Below are 13,912 nucleotides of genomic sequence, written 5' to 3'. Positions count from 1 at the left end.
AATGTTCTTGCGTAAAACTTCCTTAAATAATATACCAAACTCGGTATGCTCCATTAATTGAGAACCGCTTACTCCAGATGCGTCAAGTGAACTCTCTTAGTTATTAACCCTTCTCAATGCATCAGCAGCTTAAAACTGTTCGAAAACACCTTCCTTTAGTAGAACAGAACATCAAACGTGTATGTAGTATGGTGATGTTTTATATTTCTAACTTTAGTAGTCGTTTTGGGTTCATTCCGTCCAAAATACATTAGAATCATCCAATGTAAAACCTGAGCCCAAAACCCCAGCTTCTCCAATTCCTCCAAAAATTGGACAAGAACAAACTCGTTCGGACGGTAACGTCACGAGTAGCAAAAAGCTTCGGAATAGTTTTCTCTTTTTAGCTTTCTTAGGCCTTACAGGATACGCCGGAGGAGTGTGGTATAGCTTTGAAAACCCCAAATTCTATGATGTATTTGCAAAATATGCCCCGTTCGGTGACAAGGTTCTACCTGCAATTGAGCATTCCTGGATTGGCTACAAATTTTTTGGTGGTAATAAAATCCTTATACATGACAGACCTAAAATGATGCAGCCAAACGCTTCTCCGGGAGTCTCACGGGAAGTTGTTGAGAATGCAAAGCGTAAAGAAAAGGCAATTCCTAGTGAACTGAAACAGGACAAACCAACTAATGAGGAAAGCAACGTGAAGCATGAAACCAACGCTAATTCTGCGGATGAGGTAAAAGAAAATGCCAAATATGCAGCTGTATCGGACTTAGGTCTTGATCAAGAAACCGGGCTTTCTGTCACGGCAGCTCCTGCAATTGCCCATACTTTACAGCGTGCTCATGAGGAAGAACTAAAGGATCAAACGCGTAGATTTGAGTCATCTTTAAACGAAGCCCATCAACTTCGTGTTCAGCTTTCACAATTACAGGAGGAGCAAAAAGAGCTCTATGAAAAGCGCCTGAAGTCAAAGATGGAGGAATGGAACCTCAAAATGGATGATGTTTTGGCGGTACGCGATCAAGAATGGCGCGAACTATTTGAACAAGAGAAGCAGCGACTTCAAATCATTCACGATTCAAGATTACATGAAGAGCTTGTTCGAGCAACTGCTGTCTATGAAACAAAATTGAAGAACGAGTTAACAGAACAAGCCATTGAAATGGAACGCATGCATCTCCAAGCTGTCAAGGCCCAAGTGGAACAAGAACGTGGATCAAGACTTGGAAAGTTAAGTGAGCTCCGAAACGCTTTCGACGAGCTTCAAAACCTTGCTCGAAGCGTCATGTTTGACAACGGACGTATGACTAAATTCATTAGTGTACAAAAGGCCCTTGAAAAGGTGGAGAAAGATATTAACTTTCGTAATAATCAATCTCTGGAAAAAGATCTTCAAGATCTAAAGGATGCTAGTCAGGAAGACCAACTGTCCGGTTTAGCTTTTAATATCATCGACTCTACCTTACAATCTGGTCCAGTGCTTTCCAAGAAAGAATTACAAATGAAGTTTGATGTTTTATCGAGAGAAATTTACAAAACCTGTTTCCTTACCGTAGACAGCGGATTTTTAGGTCACTTGAAGAGTATTGTTTTGAGTCAATTGCCTATCAGCCTATTTAAGTCTCCAGAAATTCAGTCAGTTCGTGGTGTATTAAATGAAGCTAGATCCAGTTTAATAGCCGAAGACTATGATTCCGTTGTCAAGAGCCTTTTGACTCTTTCTCAATGGTCAAGAGCCTTATCCAAGGACTGGATCGAGTCTTGTAGGCGTAAAATGGAGTTACAACAAGCTATAAATGTAAGTATATTTTTAGGCGACGGGTTTGCTAATGCTTATTTAGATTATTAAAAGTTCAGCTTTATACGCTTCTTACAGACAAGAAGAAGGAAACGAATAATTTCCCTATAATGTTGCAAGCTAGTAGTATACAGAATTGCCAAACCAGAGTGTATAATTTTTGACTTTAAGCATTAAAAGCAGAATGAATGCGAGGCTTATTCATGACAGCGGATCTCTTAAGATAACTGACCGATAACTTTGACTTATCTTCAAAATTATTTAAATTTCTCTCAGCATAAACGCTCCTTCATGATTTAAGTTTATGAATAAGATTGATTTCCATGCGACTTTTATTTACGAAGACCGAAAGTTTACATGCTTGTTTAATCCCTAATATATGAATAACAAAAATCTAACCTCAAAAATTGCTTAGATTTATTAAATTATTATGTGTAAAAGAAACATAAAAATTCCAATGTCTTTTTTATTTTAACGACTATAAAACTGAACGTGCAACACCATTAAGATTCAAAGCTATTACTGTGAATAATCATGTATAGAGTACTTATTTTCAAACACAGTCATTTGGTCTTTTAGCTTTGTAATAACTTTCTGTCCATAATGATTTTGCAGCCAACCACTTACTCATTAAAGGATTCCTCGTCTTCATCTTTTGTATATAATCGGTTAATTGGTAATTTTTGAACGCAATTGGATATAAAATGGAATTACAGAACCTTTTGGAAGTGGTCAAAGAGAAAACCACACTTGTTTGCTTACGGAATTCACAACCAACAGACGCACAAACGTTAGAGAAGCAATTGCAGGACGAAGATTCAATTTATCAAGATATACCCTTAAATTTCATTGTTCAGCTGAAAGAAACAAGTCGACAATTGGAAAATGCAAGGTGGATAGCTGATACTTTGGTTAGTAACTTCATGCATATATGGGGCAATTGTGGAATTGGAAAGACAAGTTATAAATCACTAGTGGCATAATCCACATGAATTATGCTAGTCATTTCTTTCTCTTAATAGTGTATTAGTCTGTTTACCTTGAAAGAATTTTCGGTTCCACTCTTCATGCTCTAAAATTCGTTTTAAAACTAACTATTATAGGACTGGAAATCCTATTTTTTCTATACTAGCAAATCTCAGAATAAGGATCTTAGTCTTGAGATGATTAAATTACTAGCCAATTGTATAATGCAGGTGCCCATAATAACAAAGCAGTTCGCGCACTTTGATTCTTTGGAAAGGTTTACCCGAGAAGTATTAGAGGTACGCCTTTTTTATCAGCTTAGCGTTATTATTTCTTCAGAAGTTTATTCTAACTAACTTGCTTATAGGGTAATGATATAGAGTCTCAAATTGTCTATCTGCGATTTTTGTTCATTTTTTTGGCAAACCGAGGAGAAGATACATGCATAAACTTGGAAGAATTAACGTCATGTTTGGTAAAAGTAAGTTGTTATTTTTCCCTCGATGAAATTCATCTAACCATGAGTAGAAACTGGAAGCAATATGGAAAATACTTCCAAAATCCAGTAACGCGAGCGAGATCATGTTACTTTATACAGAAATATTAAGGATCTTGTTTCCAATTTTTCGAATAGGATCCATTGAGGAACCGATAATGTCAACGTAAGTTCTTGATGAATTAGAAAACGCTTTCTAACTTTCTTTTCAGAGCATTGCCTATCCTTATTAGTACTTGGTCGAAGTATTCACAAGATGAAGGTTCCATGATACGTTGGCATGCTATCAATGCAATTTTGGAATGTGATCCTAAAGACATGGTTTCCGCCCAAGCTTCTGAAGTTGTAGATTTAGCCATCAGGACTTTAGATTCCATTGTTAATCTGGATTTAGTCGAGACATTGGAAGGATGCTATCATCACTTCGAGGGCGATCTTCCTCTAAACAAATCACTCTCATTGGAAAGAGATCTCGTGCCCATACTAGTTATTTTGTATTCCATCATGTCTATTGAAGGAGTACGAAAAAAGTTGGAAACAGTTTTCCTACCTGAAGAATCCGACAGAAAGACAAGTTTAAGGAAGGGAAAAAGTTTGGCGTGTTTATTTTTACGTCTAAGCGTGATACCATTAATGGAGAATGTTCCGATATGGCATGGCACAATATTATTTGCCCTTTGCAATTATAATTCCGACTTGCTGACCAACCAAGTTGGATTTGGCTATGCATCTGGCATTTTAAATCGAGTCAAGCATTTCGAACCATCAGAATTTAATGTGCAAGAACCTTCATCTACTGGAGCTACTTCAGAAACAGACTTGAAATCAGAAAGTTCAAAACCAATTGATCCAATTACGGGTGAATATCAGCAGCCTAAAAAATCGGGCGTCTTTTCTACAATGACGATGGAAGAAAAAGAGCGCGAAGCAGAACGACTATTCGTATTATTTCAGAGGTAAGAAATATTTTCTTAAGAGTGATAATAACTGGATTTATTAAATTAACTATTTGACAGATTAGAGAAAAACGGTGCTATCCAAGTGACAAATCCCATTCGTCAAGTTGTTGACAGTGGGTCTTATGATGAAATTGATGATTCAAATTCTGAATAATGCATTTCCTCAGCATTCATTCAACTAGGATGTTTCCAAAACATTCAGCAATTTATTACTTTTTCATAGCTCATCTCAAAACTTCAAGCCATAGTTTGCTTGGTTGGACTGGGTTGGCCCCCACCTAGCCCCTCTATGTTCCATTTACGAGAACTTGATGAATTGACCCCACTTAGTACTCAATGTTGACATGGACGTATGTATCCCACTGAAGCTGATGCTAGAAGGCAAGGAAGGACTGTTTAGAGCACTAAGCATAAGAAACTGTTTTTTATTTGTTTCTCTTTTTTCTAATACAAGATAGGTTCTTCATTCCTTCTTTAAAGTAGCCTTGATTAAGTTGAGACGTTTCCTTTTGGAGAAGAAAAAGGCATTGACTATATGTAATCTACCAAGCACGAAAACGATAGCTTTTATAATTCCCTGATTTATTTCGATCAATAAATTCAACAATTGAATGATAAGAAGAGCTTCCAGTTTAAAGTGTTTGTTTACATTGCCTAGCAGGACCACTTATACGGATTACCTCACTAATTCCACTAGCTGTGAAAATAAATCTACAATGTAATTGTATATGATGTTAAAGTGAAAAGACAGTCCATTAAAGGGAGCACGGCTTAAAACAGCATAAGTGACGAGTCAAGTTACTTTGAGACAGTTAAAAGCGAAAGAACAGAGAAACAATAAGGTCAAGAGGCAATTGAAAACAATTTTGAGAATAAGTTAATGAATTAAGATGAAGACATCCTTTGAGCTAACTGACCTAAAATTTTCAAAAAGCCTAAGTTAGTTACATGGGGTCTCATTATTCGTAATGCTCAAAGAATGTTTTCCGAAAGAAAAATACACATCCAGCTGATCAAAGTGTAAGCGAAGTTAAAATTTATTTGTAAACGATAGGTTTTCGGCTAAATAACAATCATGAAGCGCACACTGAATCGCAAAAGATTACAAAAGTGACAACTATTATCATACGAAATATAACATTTTTTGAAAAGTGATTATTTCTATTCATACATTTTTGTTTTGTTCATTTTCATTAACTAACAGCCGAAGAACTAAACATACCTGCTTATAAAGAAACAGCAAAACTAACCTACTACTACCTGCTCCGTTGATGGAATCACATATACATAGTAAAACATCCAGCGTTTTTTATTTTAAAAAAATAGATAATGGATACTGAGAACATTGGATTGTGTTTCAATTCTCAATAAGGATTTCTCTGATGATACCCCCACATAACCTTTACGGGTAAAACCAAATATTACACTGCATCCTTTTCCACTTTCTTATTATCCTTCTGGTTAATTAACAGCAGCATTCTTGACACTGGGGACAAGAATGGTTTTGTTGGGTGCTTAAAAGGTTTGTTCCGCGGCATGATTGAGGAAAGTGTAAAAATAAGTATCGACGTTTATGCCGTTCGAGCACTCGTCTATAACCTCCCAATTCAAATTACAACCTTCCGCTTTATCTAATTATAAGAGTTTTCTCCAACATTTGTCTAAGATTAATAAAACTTCATCTTCTCCTCATCGCCACTCTTCAATAGCGGATGAACCGAAGTTGATCATCCATCCTAGTAGCCAAATGCAGCTTTCAGATCCTTTGTTGAATTTGCAAAATGGAAACTTGTCCCGTGAGTTTTGGATGAGAGATGAAAGGACTACTAAGTGCTCTCTTTGCGAGGCGGAATTTAGCTTCTTTCGCCGAAAGCACCATTGTCGTATCTGTGGAAAGATTTTTTGCTCAAAATGCCTGACCAAAGTTTCAGGAGAAATATATAATCTTCCCCGAGAGATTAAAGTCTGCTTACCATGTGCTTCTGTCTCAAAATCGAGTCTTTTATCCCGTTATAGTCATGAGGAAAGAGCGAACCCTTATATAGGGATGAATATTCCCATGCCTTTCCCTTCATTTCTAGAGGAAAGTTCAAACGACCATGTTTTATCGTCTTTTGCGGAATACAGCAATCCTTATGAAATGCCCGTTGATGTACGACCTCCTGACATAACCCCTATGATTGCTATTCCATCAAGCCGCTCAAGCTATAAATCACCAGGATGGGGTCACCGTTCTATTTTTGTTGAATGGAAAAAGCAAAACTTGAGTCCACAGCAATTCAATAAACCCATCTCTCAATATTCCCCTCTCAATGCTTCCATTCCACGCGATATCGGTTCTTCCGTTGTATCCATGGAGCGATCATCTTCGAACCCTTTACTTCAAAATGGGACTTATGGTCATATGAGTCCTTTGCTTAACAAAGTGAAAAGGATGAAACATTCTCCTGCAGTAAGGTTTTCTACTCCTTCTATGAATGGTGAACGATGTCCTTCTAAGCTTCCATTGAATAATAATCGTTCTCCTGGAATATCGTTTCCAAACTCTCCCCCAAGTGTAAAAAATGAGCGCTTTCATCCAACCCATGAAGAAGAATTTTATGTTCATACCCCGCAAACCGATACCGATCTTAATTCTCCAAAGTTTGAGCTTTATTCTAATTTTGAAGACTCTGATGATGAATCTTTATTTAATAATTCAATGATTATTCCGTTTCATACAAATTATAATTCTTCTGCGAGGCTGCAATATCCCATCGCTAATTCTACTAATGTAAACCCTCATTCTTCCGCGGATAGTTGTGGCTATCACTTAAATCCTTTCATTTCTTTATTAAAATTTATCCTTCCATCATCATTGTTGCAATCCGGTCCTCCTTCACCTCCTCAATGTGTTGCTCAGTTGCTTAGCTCTCAGACGGACAATGCTATTTCATCAGGAGAAGCATCTCCTCGTTTCCGTGCGCGTTCGAGAAGCTCCTCGCATTCACCTTCTGTTCCTGCCCCTTGGATAATTTTTTTTGACGCTTTCAATGATTTAGTGGTAGAGTTTCTAAAAAGGTTACTTCTACAAATGCTATTAGACGCTAACGTTGAAGCCCCTTTAAAATGGGTTTTTTGTTTACCACAAATTTTACTAAAAACTTCACTGAATATGAGCCCTGACATTCCTGCTGGTGATGATATTGACGTGCGAAGTTATGTGAAAATAAAAAAAATTCCAGGTGGTCAGCCAAATGAGACTTTTTATATCCCTGGAATTTTGTTTACAAAGAAAGCGTCATCTAAATCAATGGATCGACCTGTTCAGAAACCTCGCATAGCTCTTTTGTCTTTTAGTTTGGATTATGACTGCAATGAACAAAGAATCCTTTCATTAGATTCTTTGATGAATCAGCAAGAGGAATATGTGTATAACCTTGTAAGTAGGATATGTACATTGAAGCCAACGCTTGTCTTTATTAAGGATGATATTCCAGCGATTGCTTTAAAATATTTTGAAGAACACGGTGTTGTCGCGATTTGTGGAATAAAAGAAACCGTTATGTACGATATAGCTAGATGTTGTCATGCAGACATAATATCTTCTATTGACAAACTCTCTCTTCGTCCTCGTTTAGGGACTTGTGGGCAATTTCAACTTCGTAGCTATGTCATTGATGAGAAAACAGGTATAAGGAAGACTTTTGCTATTCTGGATCATTGCTCAGAACGTTTGGGATGCACTGTAGTCTTAAGGGGAGGGTCTTATGAAGAATTGACAAAAGTAAAACGAATCGTCGAAATTTCATTGCTTGCTACTTACCACCTTAAGTTAGAGTCATGTATGCTAAGAGACAAGTTTGTGAATATGACTGAGCTTCTTAGTTCAGCTCACAATATGATGACCCCTATAGAGGATTTCATGGAAAAGCTAGGTGTATGCAATTCCGAACCTTCTCATAGCAAACAGTTAGAAGATCAAGGGGCAGAAAACTACTCCCATCATAACTGCTTGGACTCTGACACTACTAACGCTACTATTGATTTCTCTTTTAACCGCGATTTTGATTCTCATTCGGACATTGAGGTGAACTTTCCTGCGGTTGATGATTATGCTTCCATTAAAAGCGCTTTACTGGAACGAATAACAACGTTTTCCCCTTTTATAAAAAGACCTTTACCACGGTTACTAGGCCGAGTTTACCATCTTCAGACACTTGAAAACATTTATTTAACTAAACTGAATTCTGATTATCCTAATTCTTATCTTTTGAATTTTATGAACGAATTTTTGGGTACACTTCATCATGGTGATGACTGTCAACTAGCATACAACCTATTGTGTACACATGAAAGATTGACTTTTCTTCAAAAACAATGGGAACTATATTATTCTCGCTCTCAACAACTCTTTTCTCCGCTTTCTAATCAGAGGATGGTGGTATTATATTCCATTATTAATAAAGAAACATCCGTGCCCTGTATTGGCCCCGAGAGGTGTTTGCTTGAGTTTTATCGTGAATCGGATTGCACTTTGGGGCAGTTTATTGAAAGTACTTGTCTAAACACGAATGTTAGTTGCGGTGGGGAATATTGTCCTACGAAAGACATGCTGTCACATTATAAGAGTTACGTGCATGGAAACGGGAGAATAAGTGTGGTACTTGAAGAATTTACTTGTCCGATTTCTGGATTAGAAGAAAAAATTGTCTTATGGAATTATTGCAGATCTTGTCAGAGAAATACGCCAGTAACGGTGATGTCTGACGAAACATGGAGATACTCATTTGGAAAGTACCTCGAATTTATGTTCTATAACGATGATATTAAAGATAGGTTCGATTTTTGCAATCACAGCATTATGCATGACCATGTGCATTATTTTGGCTATGTAAACTTGGCTGTGAGATTTCAAAGAGACCCAATTGAAATTTTTGAGCTCTTCGTTCCTCAAGTTATGCTATACTATAATCCTATTTTTGTTAAAAATCAGAAAGATTGCGAATACTTTCGGTTGAAAAAACTAATTGAGAAATGCCTATCTTCAGTGACGACCCGAATAAACCAACTGCGTACTGATTGGGTTACTGATCCTGCTAAATTACAATCATGTGAAGAAGAAATAGCAAGTTACCGTTTAACGTTAACAAACGATCATAATGATTTATATTCGGAATTGGATTCGATTTATCAAAACACGTCAATTATTGATTTTTTATCTATGAATTCCGTTTTAAGGATTTTACAAGGAAGAATGATAAAATGGGAACAACGGTTTACTGATTACCAACGGCTTTACTTACCTTCTTATAAGGAGATAAGTCGGTTAGCGGCTACTCAAATAAAAAAAGTTTTCTTAGCCCGTTCAGTATTACAGCAACCGTCTGATCCTATGGAAAGCCTGGATTCTGCAAAAGATTTGGTTGTTCCACATGCGGAAAATCCATCATTAGATGATGACTCGAAAGAAGAAAAGAAAGAATTATCCCATACCAGAAGTGAATCGGCTATTTCAATTGATGTATTCAAAGATAATGAATCTTTAGGGTCCTCATTGCGTTCAGTTTTTCCAGTTATGGAATCGGGTACTGAAAGGAAGTATAGCGGTAATTCACCGAAATCTCCAACCAAACCAGAAAATACGGAAAGCCATAGTTTCCCGGTATCGCCAAGCACCTCAAGAAACAAAACAAGTTGTAGAAGTTCCAGTGAACAATCACTTTCGGAGTCATTCGATAAAAAAAGACACAATAGTATTCTTTCCTCTCCGACGTCTAAGGATTATCTTTCAGATGGTCTTAGAAACCCGGTTTCATCTGCCATATCGGCTAGGATATCAAGCATGCAAAGATCTACTAAACCTATTACTAGGAAAATAGCTCCGACAAAGGATGCTCGTGTAAGCTGTTTAGTAAGACAATTTGAGGAATTAAGTCAGCAACTTCAAGAAAAAAGGCGTCGAGATGATGAATTGGTTAGGGCCCGTCGTAAAAGGACGATGCCAGTTGCACCTTCTAAGCCCGTCGTCGAAGTTTTTAGCGATTTATCAAATGCATTCGAAGATGAAGAAGCATCAGATGACGAAGCCAATGAGTTGGAAAAGAAAGAAATGAATGATATTAGAAATGTTCCAAATAGAGAAACAAAGAATGTGAAGGAAGATGAGGACACGTCCTATGATACCTTTGAAGACATTTTCGGTGTTTTATTTAAAAATGAGCCTGACTTAGGAGAGCGCCAAACACCGGAAAGCTTCGACAATCGGCAAAATGTTTCTAAAGAGGATTTGAGATCAGAATTTACAGGCCCTTACAACGACAAAACTTCTTTATACAAAATTCTTTCGACTTTTTGGTCGGAATGGAACTCTCTGAATCCTTTACCTTTTGAATTTCCTTTGCAAGCATCCGAACATATCTTCTCTGACTCAAATGTGGTAATAAGGGAGGATGAACCTAGCTCTTTAATCAGCTTCACTCTCAACTCTCCTGATTATATTAATAAAATGGTTGAAATTGAAAACAATATGGATAATTTCTTGTTCGAAAGCGCAAGTCAACCGACTTTACAAGACAAAATCGAAAATTTGATGTTAAAGCCTACAGGGACTCATCTTAAGTATCAATTTGAGGAGGGGTCCGCAAATTTGTCTTGTAAAGTTTTCTTTGCTGAACAATTTAGTGCTTTAAGGCGTGCATGTGATGTCGCAGATAGTTTCGTTTCTTCTCTTTCAAGATGTTCCGTTTGGGAATCTAGTGGAGGGAAGTCCGGATCTGCCTTTCTTAAGACATTCGATGAAAGATACGTTATGAAGGTAGTTTCAAGATTGGAAAGTGATTCACTTTTGAGCTTTGCTCCTGCTTACTTTGATTATATGTCGAAAGTAGTTTTTCATGAATTGCCAACAACACTCACCAAGATATTCGGGTTTTATCATGTCGATATTCGAAACCCTTCCACGGGAAAAGTATGCAAACTTGATATAATGGTAATGGAAAATTTATTTTATGACAAAAAACCATCTAGGATATTTGACCTGAAAGGGTCGATGCGAAATCGACATGTACAATCCACTGGAAAGGTCAACGAAGTTTTACTAGACGAGAATTTGGTAGAGCTTATCTATGAATCTCCCATTTTTGTAAGTGAACAGCTGAAAAGTCTGCTACAGTCCTCATTATGGAATGACACTTTATTCTTATCTAAATTAAATATAATGGACTATTCCTTAGTTGTGGGTATTGACTATGAAAAACGTGAGCTATATGTCGGTATAATTGACTTCATCCGAACCTACACTTGGGATAAAAAGCTAGAAAGCTGGGTGAAAGAGAAAGGATTAGTGGGAAGAGGCCCTGAGCCTACCATCGTGACGCCAAAACAGTATAAAATTAGATTTAGAAAGGCTATGGATTGTTATATTCTGGCATCTCAAGATTTTGAAGTCGACGGCGGAAATGAAAAATATGACTAGGTCTACGATTCCATATCGTTATTTATTCTTGCATGTTTTTATTTTATAGAAAGATAATATGATTAAGTTTTTTTATTAAATTCATTATAAATTTAATCCCAATATTTGATTATTCCGTCCAAAATAGATGATGTAGCTACCTTGCTAGTTTCCTGAGGATGGAAAGCCATACTTTGCACAGGGCCGTTTTGAGCGGGAAGCTTAGATAGCAATTTGCATGTCTTCCAATCTATAATATTGTTAGAATTCGTTAAGTATTAAATTAGCATACCCCAAAAACAAGCGTTTCCAGAGGAATCACCACTGTATACAAAACGGCCTAAATGAAAGTTAATAGAAAGAGAACAAGAAGCAAAACTTACCATCTGGGGAAAACCCAACTTCTAAACTATAACCTGAACAATTAAATCCCCGGAAAGATTTCTTTTTGTTTTGTCTATATTTTTCGATAGCAGAATAGACATAAATGCAATTATCCAAAGATTGACATGCGAGAGCTTTTCCATTGGGACGCAGAGCAACTCTGGGCATAGAATGCATTCCGATATCTGCTACGTATTTGATTGGTATTGGGGTTCCATATTCCCAGAATCGCATGGAGGAATCATCAGAGGTAGTAACGAATCGTTTACCATTTTCTAAGTAAGTTATTGAGTTTACGGCGCCCAGGTGATGTGAATATGATTGTACACTATCTGGAGCTCGAGTATCGAATTGTAGTATTTTTTTATCAGACATGCCAGCTAGAAATTCATTTGGTCTATTTGGATCCACTTGGAAGCGAACGCAATGAGCTTGTTTCCCAGTAGCAAATTGCTGCTGGCACTTACCAGTCTCGGTATCCCATAACTTTATAGTTTTGTCAAAGCCAACGCTCAAGAAAGAATTACCACTCTGATTAAATGAAAGATCACGGATAGGCTTTGAGTGACCATGAAATGTTCTTATTAGTGACCGATCGTGGTAGACATCCCATATCTAATAAATTAAGTTAATATAGAGTTTGGAAACATTACTTCTTACTTTAACTGCAGAGTCTAAAGACCCAGATAGTAGTAAATGACCACTTGTAGGAAAAAAACGTAAGCAAGAAACTCCTTTTGTGTGACCCTTCCAGGTATGAATGTGTTTTTTAGGGAGATAACAAACCTGCTCGCCAGGAGTACCAGTGAGATTTAAGCCAACGTCTGTTGGGACATGAAGATAAGTTCTGTTTTGGTAGTCAAAAAGAGAATCTTTATGGAAGATGGAGTATTCCTTCACTTCAGGTTTTTCTTCAAAGTTCTCCGTAATCGGAACGTTTGCATTTTCTTTATCTTCCTGTTTTTGAGCTTCATCTTTATATTCAATCACTTCCTCTACTTCTTCGAACTCTTCTGAAGACGGCGATAAGTCGTTTTTGTCATCATAATCGGCCCAAGGACCACTGTATGTATTATCACCATAGAGAATGGATGAATCACCAGAAGCTTTTCTTAACTTTTTTATCTCTTTTGTTCGCTCTCTATGGGTCCTCGACTCATCTGGTTCACTTTCTGAGTGCTCAAGTTCTGTTTTACGCTTTCCATAAATATTGAACCTTTGATTGAATACAGCATTTGGGACGTACTCGCGCTCAGCGTAGCCTGTTATAGTATTTTTTTGAGATTCTTGGTTTTTTGTCAGAAAAGGGTTAGCTGGGCCGTACACTGGCTTGTGCATCTTGTCAATTGGAACATTATGAGACAGTTCTTTGAAATTGCTTTTAGAGCGGCTTATGAGATCTCTATTATTTGACTATAGTTGTTAGAATGTATCTCTTCATGTAGACTGAATTCCATACTGTTTCGATGACCGCTGGAGTTGGATTTATTGTTATGGAAGAAACGGACTCTGAAGTGTTTAAGCTCGCATCTTGATCATCAGTATCGCTTGAATATTCCGGAATTAACATTGTAGTTTGGTTAGCACCCAACGAAAAGCTTTGACTTCGTGCTTTTACTACAGAGTTATAAAATGTAATTAAAGCCTTAGAACAACGATTTTGAGAATAGCGAATTATACTGTTATATGCTATGTTTTAATAATGTGGCTTAACGAGGTAGTTGGGTATTACCCAAATTCTTGATACAAGAGAGCGAGGTGAGGTACTAAATAATGCTGGATGTCACCGGTGAAAAAAACTGTTAAAGTTATGGGAGAATGCATGTACGCGAATTTAAACAAATGACTTTTTATTGTTTTGAAAACCGTTCAAACGGGGAAGG

General features: G+C 37.1%; 4 protein-coding genes across 4 annotated transcripts; 3 read left to right on the top strand and 1 right to left on the bottom strand.

Annotated features, from left to right (window-relative positions):
* Position 1: 1 nt before the first annotated feature.
* SPOG_02905 (mitofilin) lies at positions 2–2,264 on the top strand (the record flags this gene model as incomplete). The annotated part of the gene is made up of 4 exons (XM_013165566.1): positions 2–43; positions 126–179; positions 221–1,789; positions 1,833–2,264. 4 exons carry the CDS (start codon positions 2–4, stop codon positions 1,887–1,889), a joined length of 1,722 nt encoding a protein of 573 aa, XP_013021020.1. The 3' UTR covers positions 1,890–2,264.
* A 12-nt stretch (positions 2,265–2,276) lies between these two features.
* Positions 2,277–5,670, top strand: SPOG_02906 (Ric8 family guanine nucleotide exchange factor synembryn family protein). Its single transcript, XM_013165567.1, has 6 exons — positions 2,277–2,700; positions 2,893–3,054; positions 3,123–3,236; positions 3,284–3,417; positions 3,464–4,207; positions 4,268–5,670. Exons 1-6 carry the CDS (start codon positions 2,494–2,496, stop codon positions 4,362–4,364), a joined length of 1,458 nt encoding a protein of 485 aa, XP_013021021.1. The 5' UTR covers positions 2,277–2,493; the 3' UTR covers positions 4,365–5,670.
* A 113-nt stretch (positions 5,671–5,783) lies between these two features.
* Positions 5,784–11,666, top strand: SPOG_02907 (1-phosphatidylinositol-3-phosphate 5-kinase Fab1; the record flags this gene model as incomplete). Its single annotated transcript, XM_013165568.1, has 2 exons — positions 5,784–7,407; positions 7,435–11,666. The coding sequence occupies 2 exons, from the start codon at positions 5,784–5,786 to the stop codon at positions 11,664–11,666; spliced, it is 5,856 nt and encodes a 1,951-aa protein (XP_013021022.1).
* SPOG_02908 (splicing factor Prp17) lies at positions 11,411–13,664 on the bottom strand. The gene is made up of 5 exons (XM_013165569.1): positions 13,489–13,664; positions 12,690–13,442; positions 12,029–12,644; positions 11,938–11,985; positions 11,411–11,895 (listed from the first exon to the last, which is right to left on the bottom strand). The coding sequence occupies exons 1-5, from the start codon at positions 13,597–13,599 to the stop codon at positions 11,759–11,761; spliced, it is 1,665 nt and encodes a 554-aa protein (XP_013021023.1). The 5' UTR covers positions 13,600–13,664; the 3' UTR covers positions 11,411–11,758.
* Positions 13,665–13,912: the final 248 nt, after the last annotated feature.

This window comes from Schizosaccharomyces cryophilus, assembly GCF_000004155.1.
Source record: "Schizosaccharomyces cryophilus OY26 unplaced genomic scaffold supercont4.1, whole genome shotgun sequence".
NCBI lineage: Eukaryota > Fungi > Ascomycota > Schizosaccharomycetes > Schizosaccharomycetales > Schizosaccharomycetaceae > Schizosaccharomyces > Schizosaccharomyces cryophilus.
The sequence above is the reverse complement of the archived record's forward strand: the minus strand, read 5'-3'. Positions and strand labels throughout refer to the sequence as shown.

Bases quoted from the DNA above. Each gene is read 5' to 3' on its own strand.
- SPOG_02906 (XM_013165567.1), top strand. From the start codon at position 2,494: ATGGAATTACAGAACCTTTTGGAAGTGGTCAAAGAGAAAACCACACTT. The intron at 2,701-2,892 runs GTTAGTAACTTC...TAACTATTATAG, and splicing joins GGTGGATAGCTGATACTTTG to GACTGGAAATCCTATTTTTT. The intron at 3,237-3,283 runs GTAAGTTGTTAT...AACCATGAGTAG, and splicing joins TAACGTCATGTTTGGTAAAA to AAACTGGAAGCAATATGGAA.
- SPOG_02908 (XM_013165569.1), bottom strand. From the start codon at position 13,599: ATGTTAATTCCGGAATATTCAAGCGATACTGATGATCAAGATGCGAGC. The intron at 12,645-12,689 runs GTAAGAAGTAAT...TTAATTTATTAG, and splicing joins CTTTAGACTCTGCAGTTAAA to ATATGGGATGTCTACCACGA. The intron at 11,896-11,937 runs GTATGCTAATTT...ACAATATTATAG, and splicing joins TGGAAACGCTTGTTTTTGGG to ATTGGAAGACATGCAAATTG.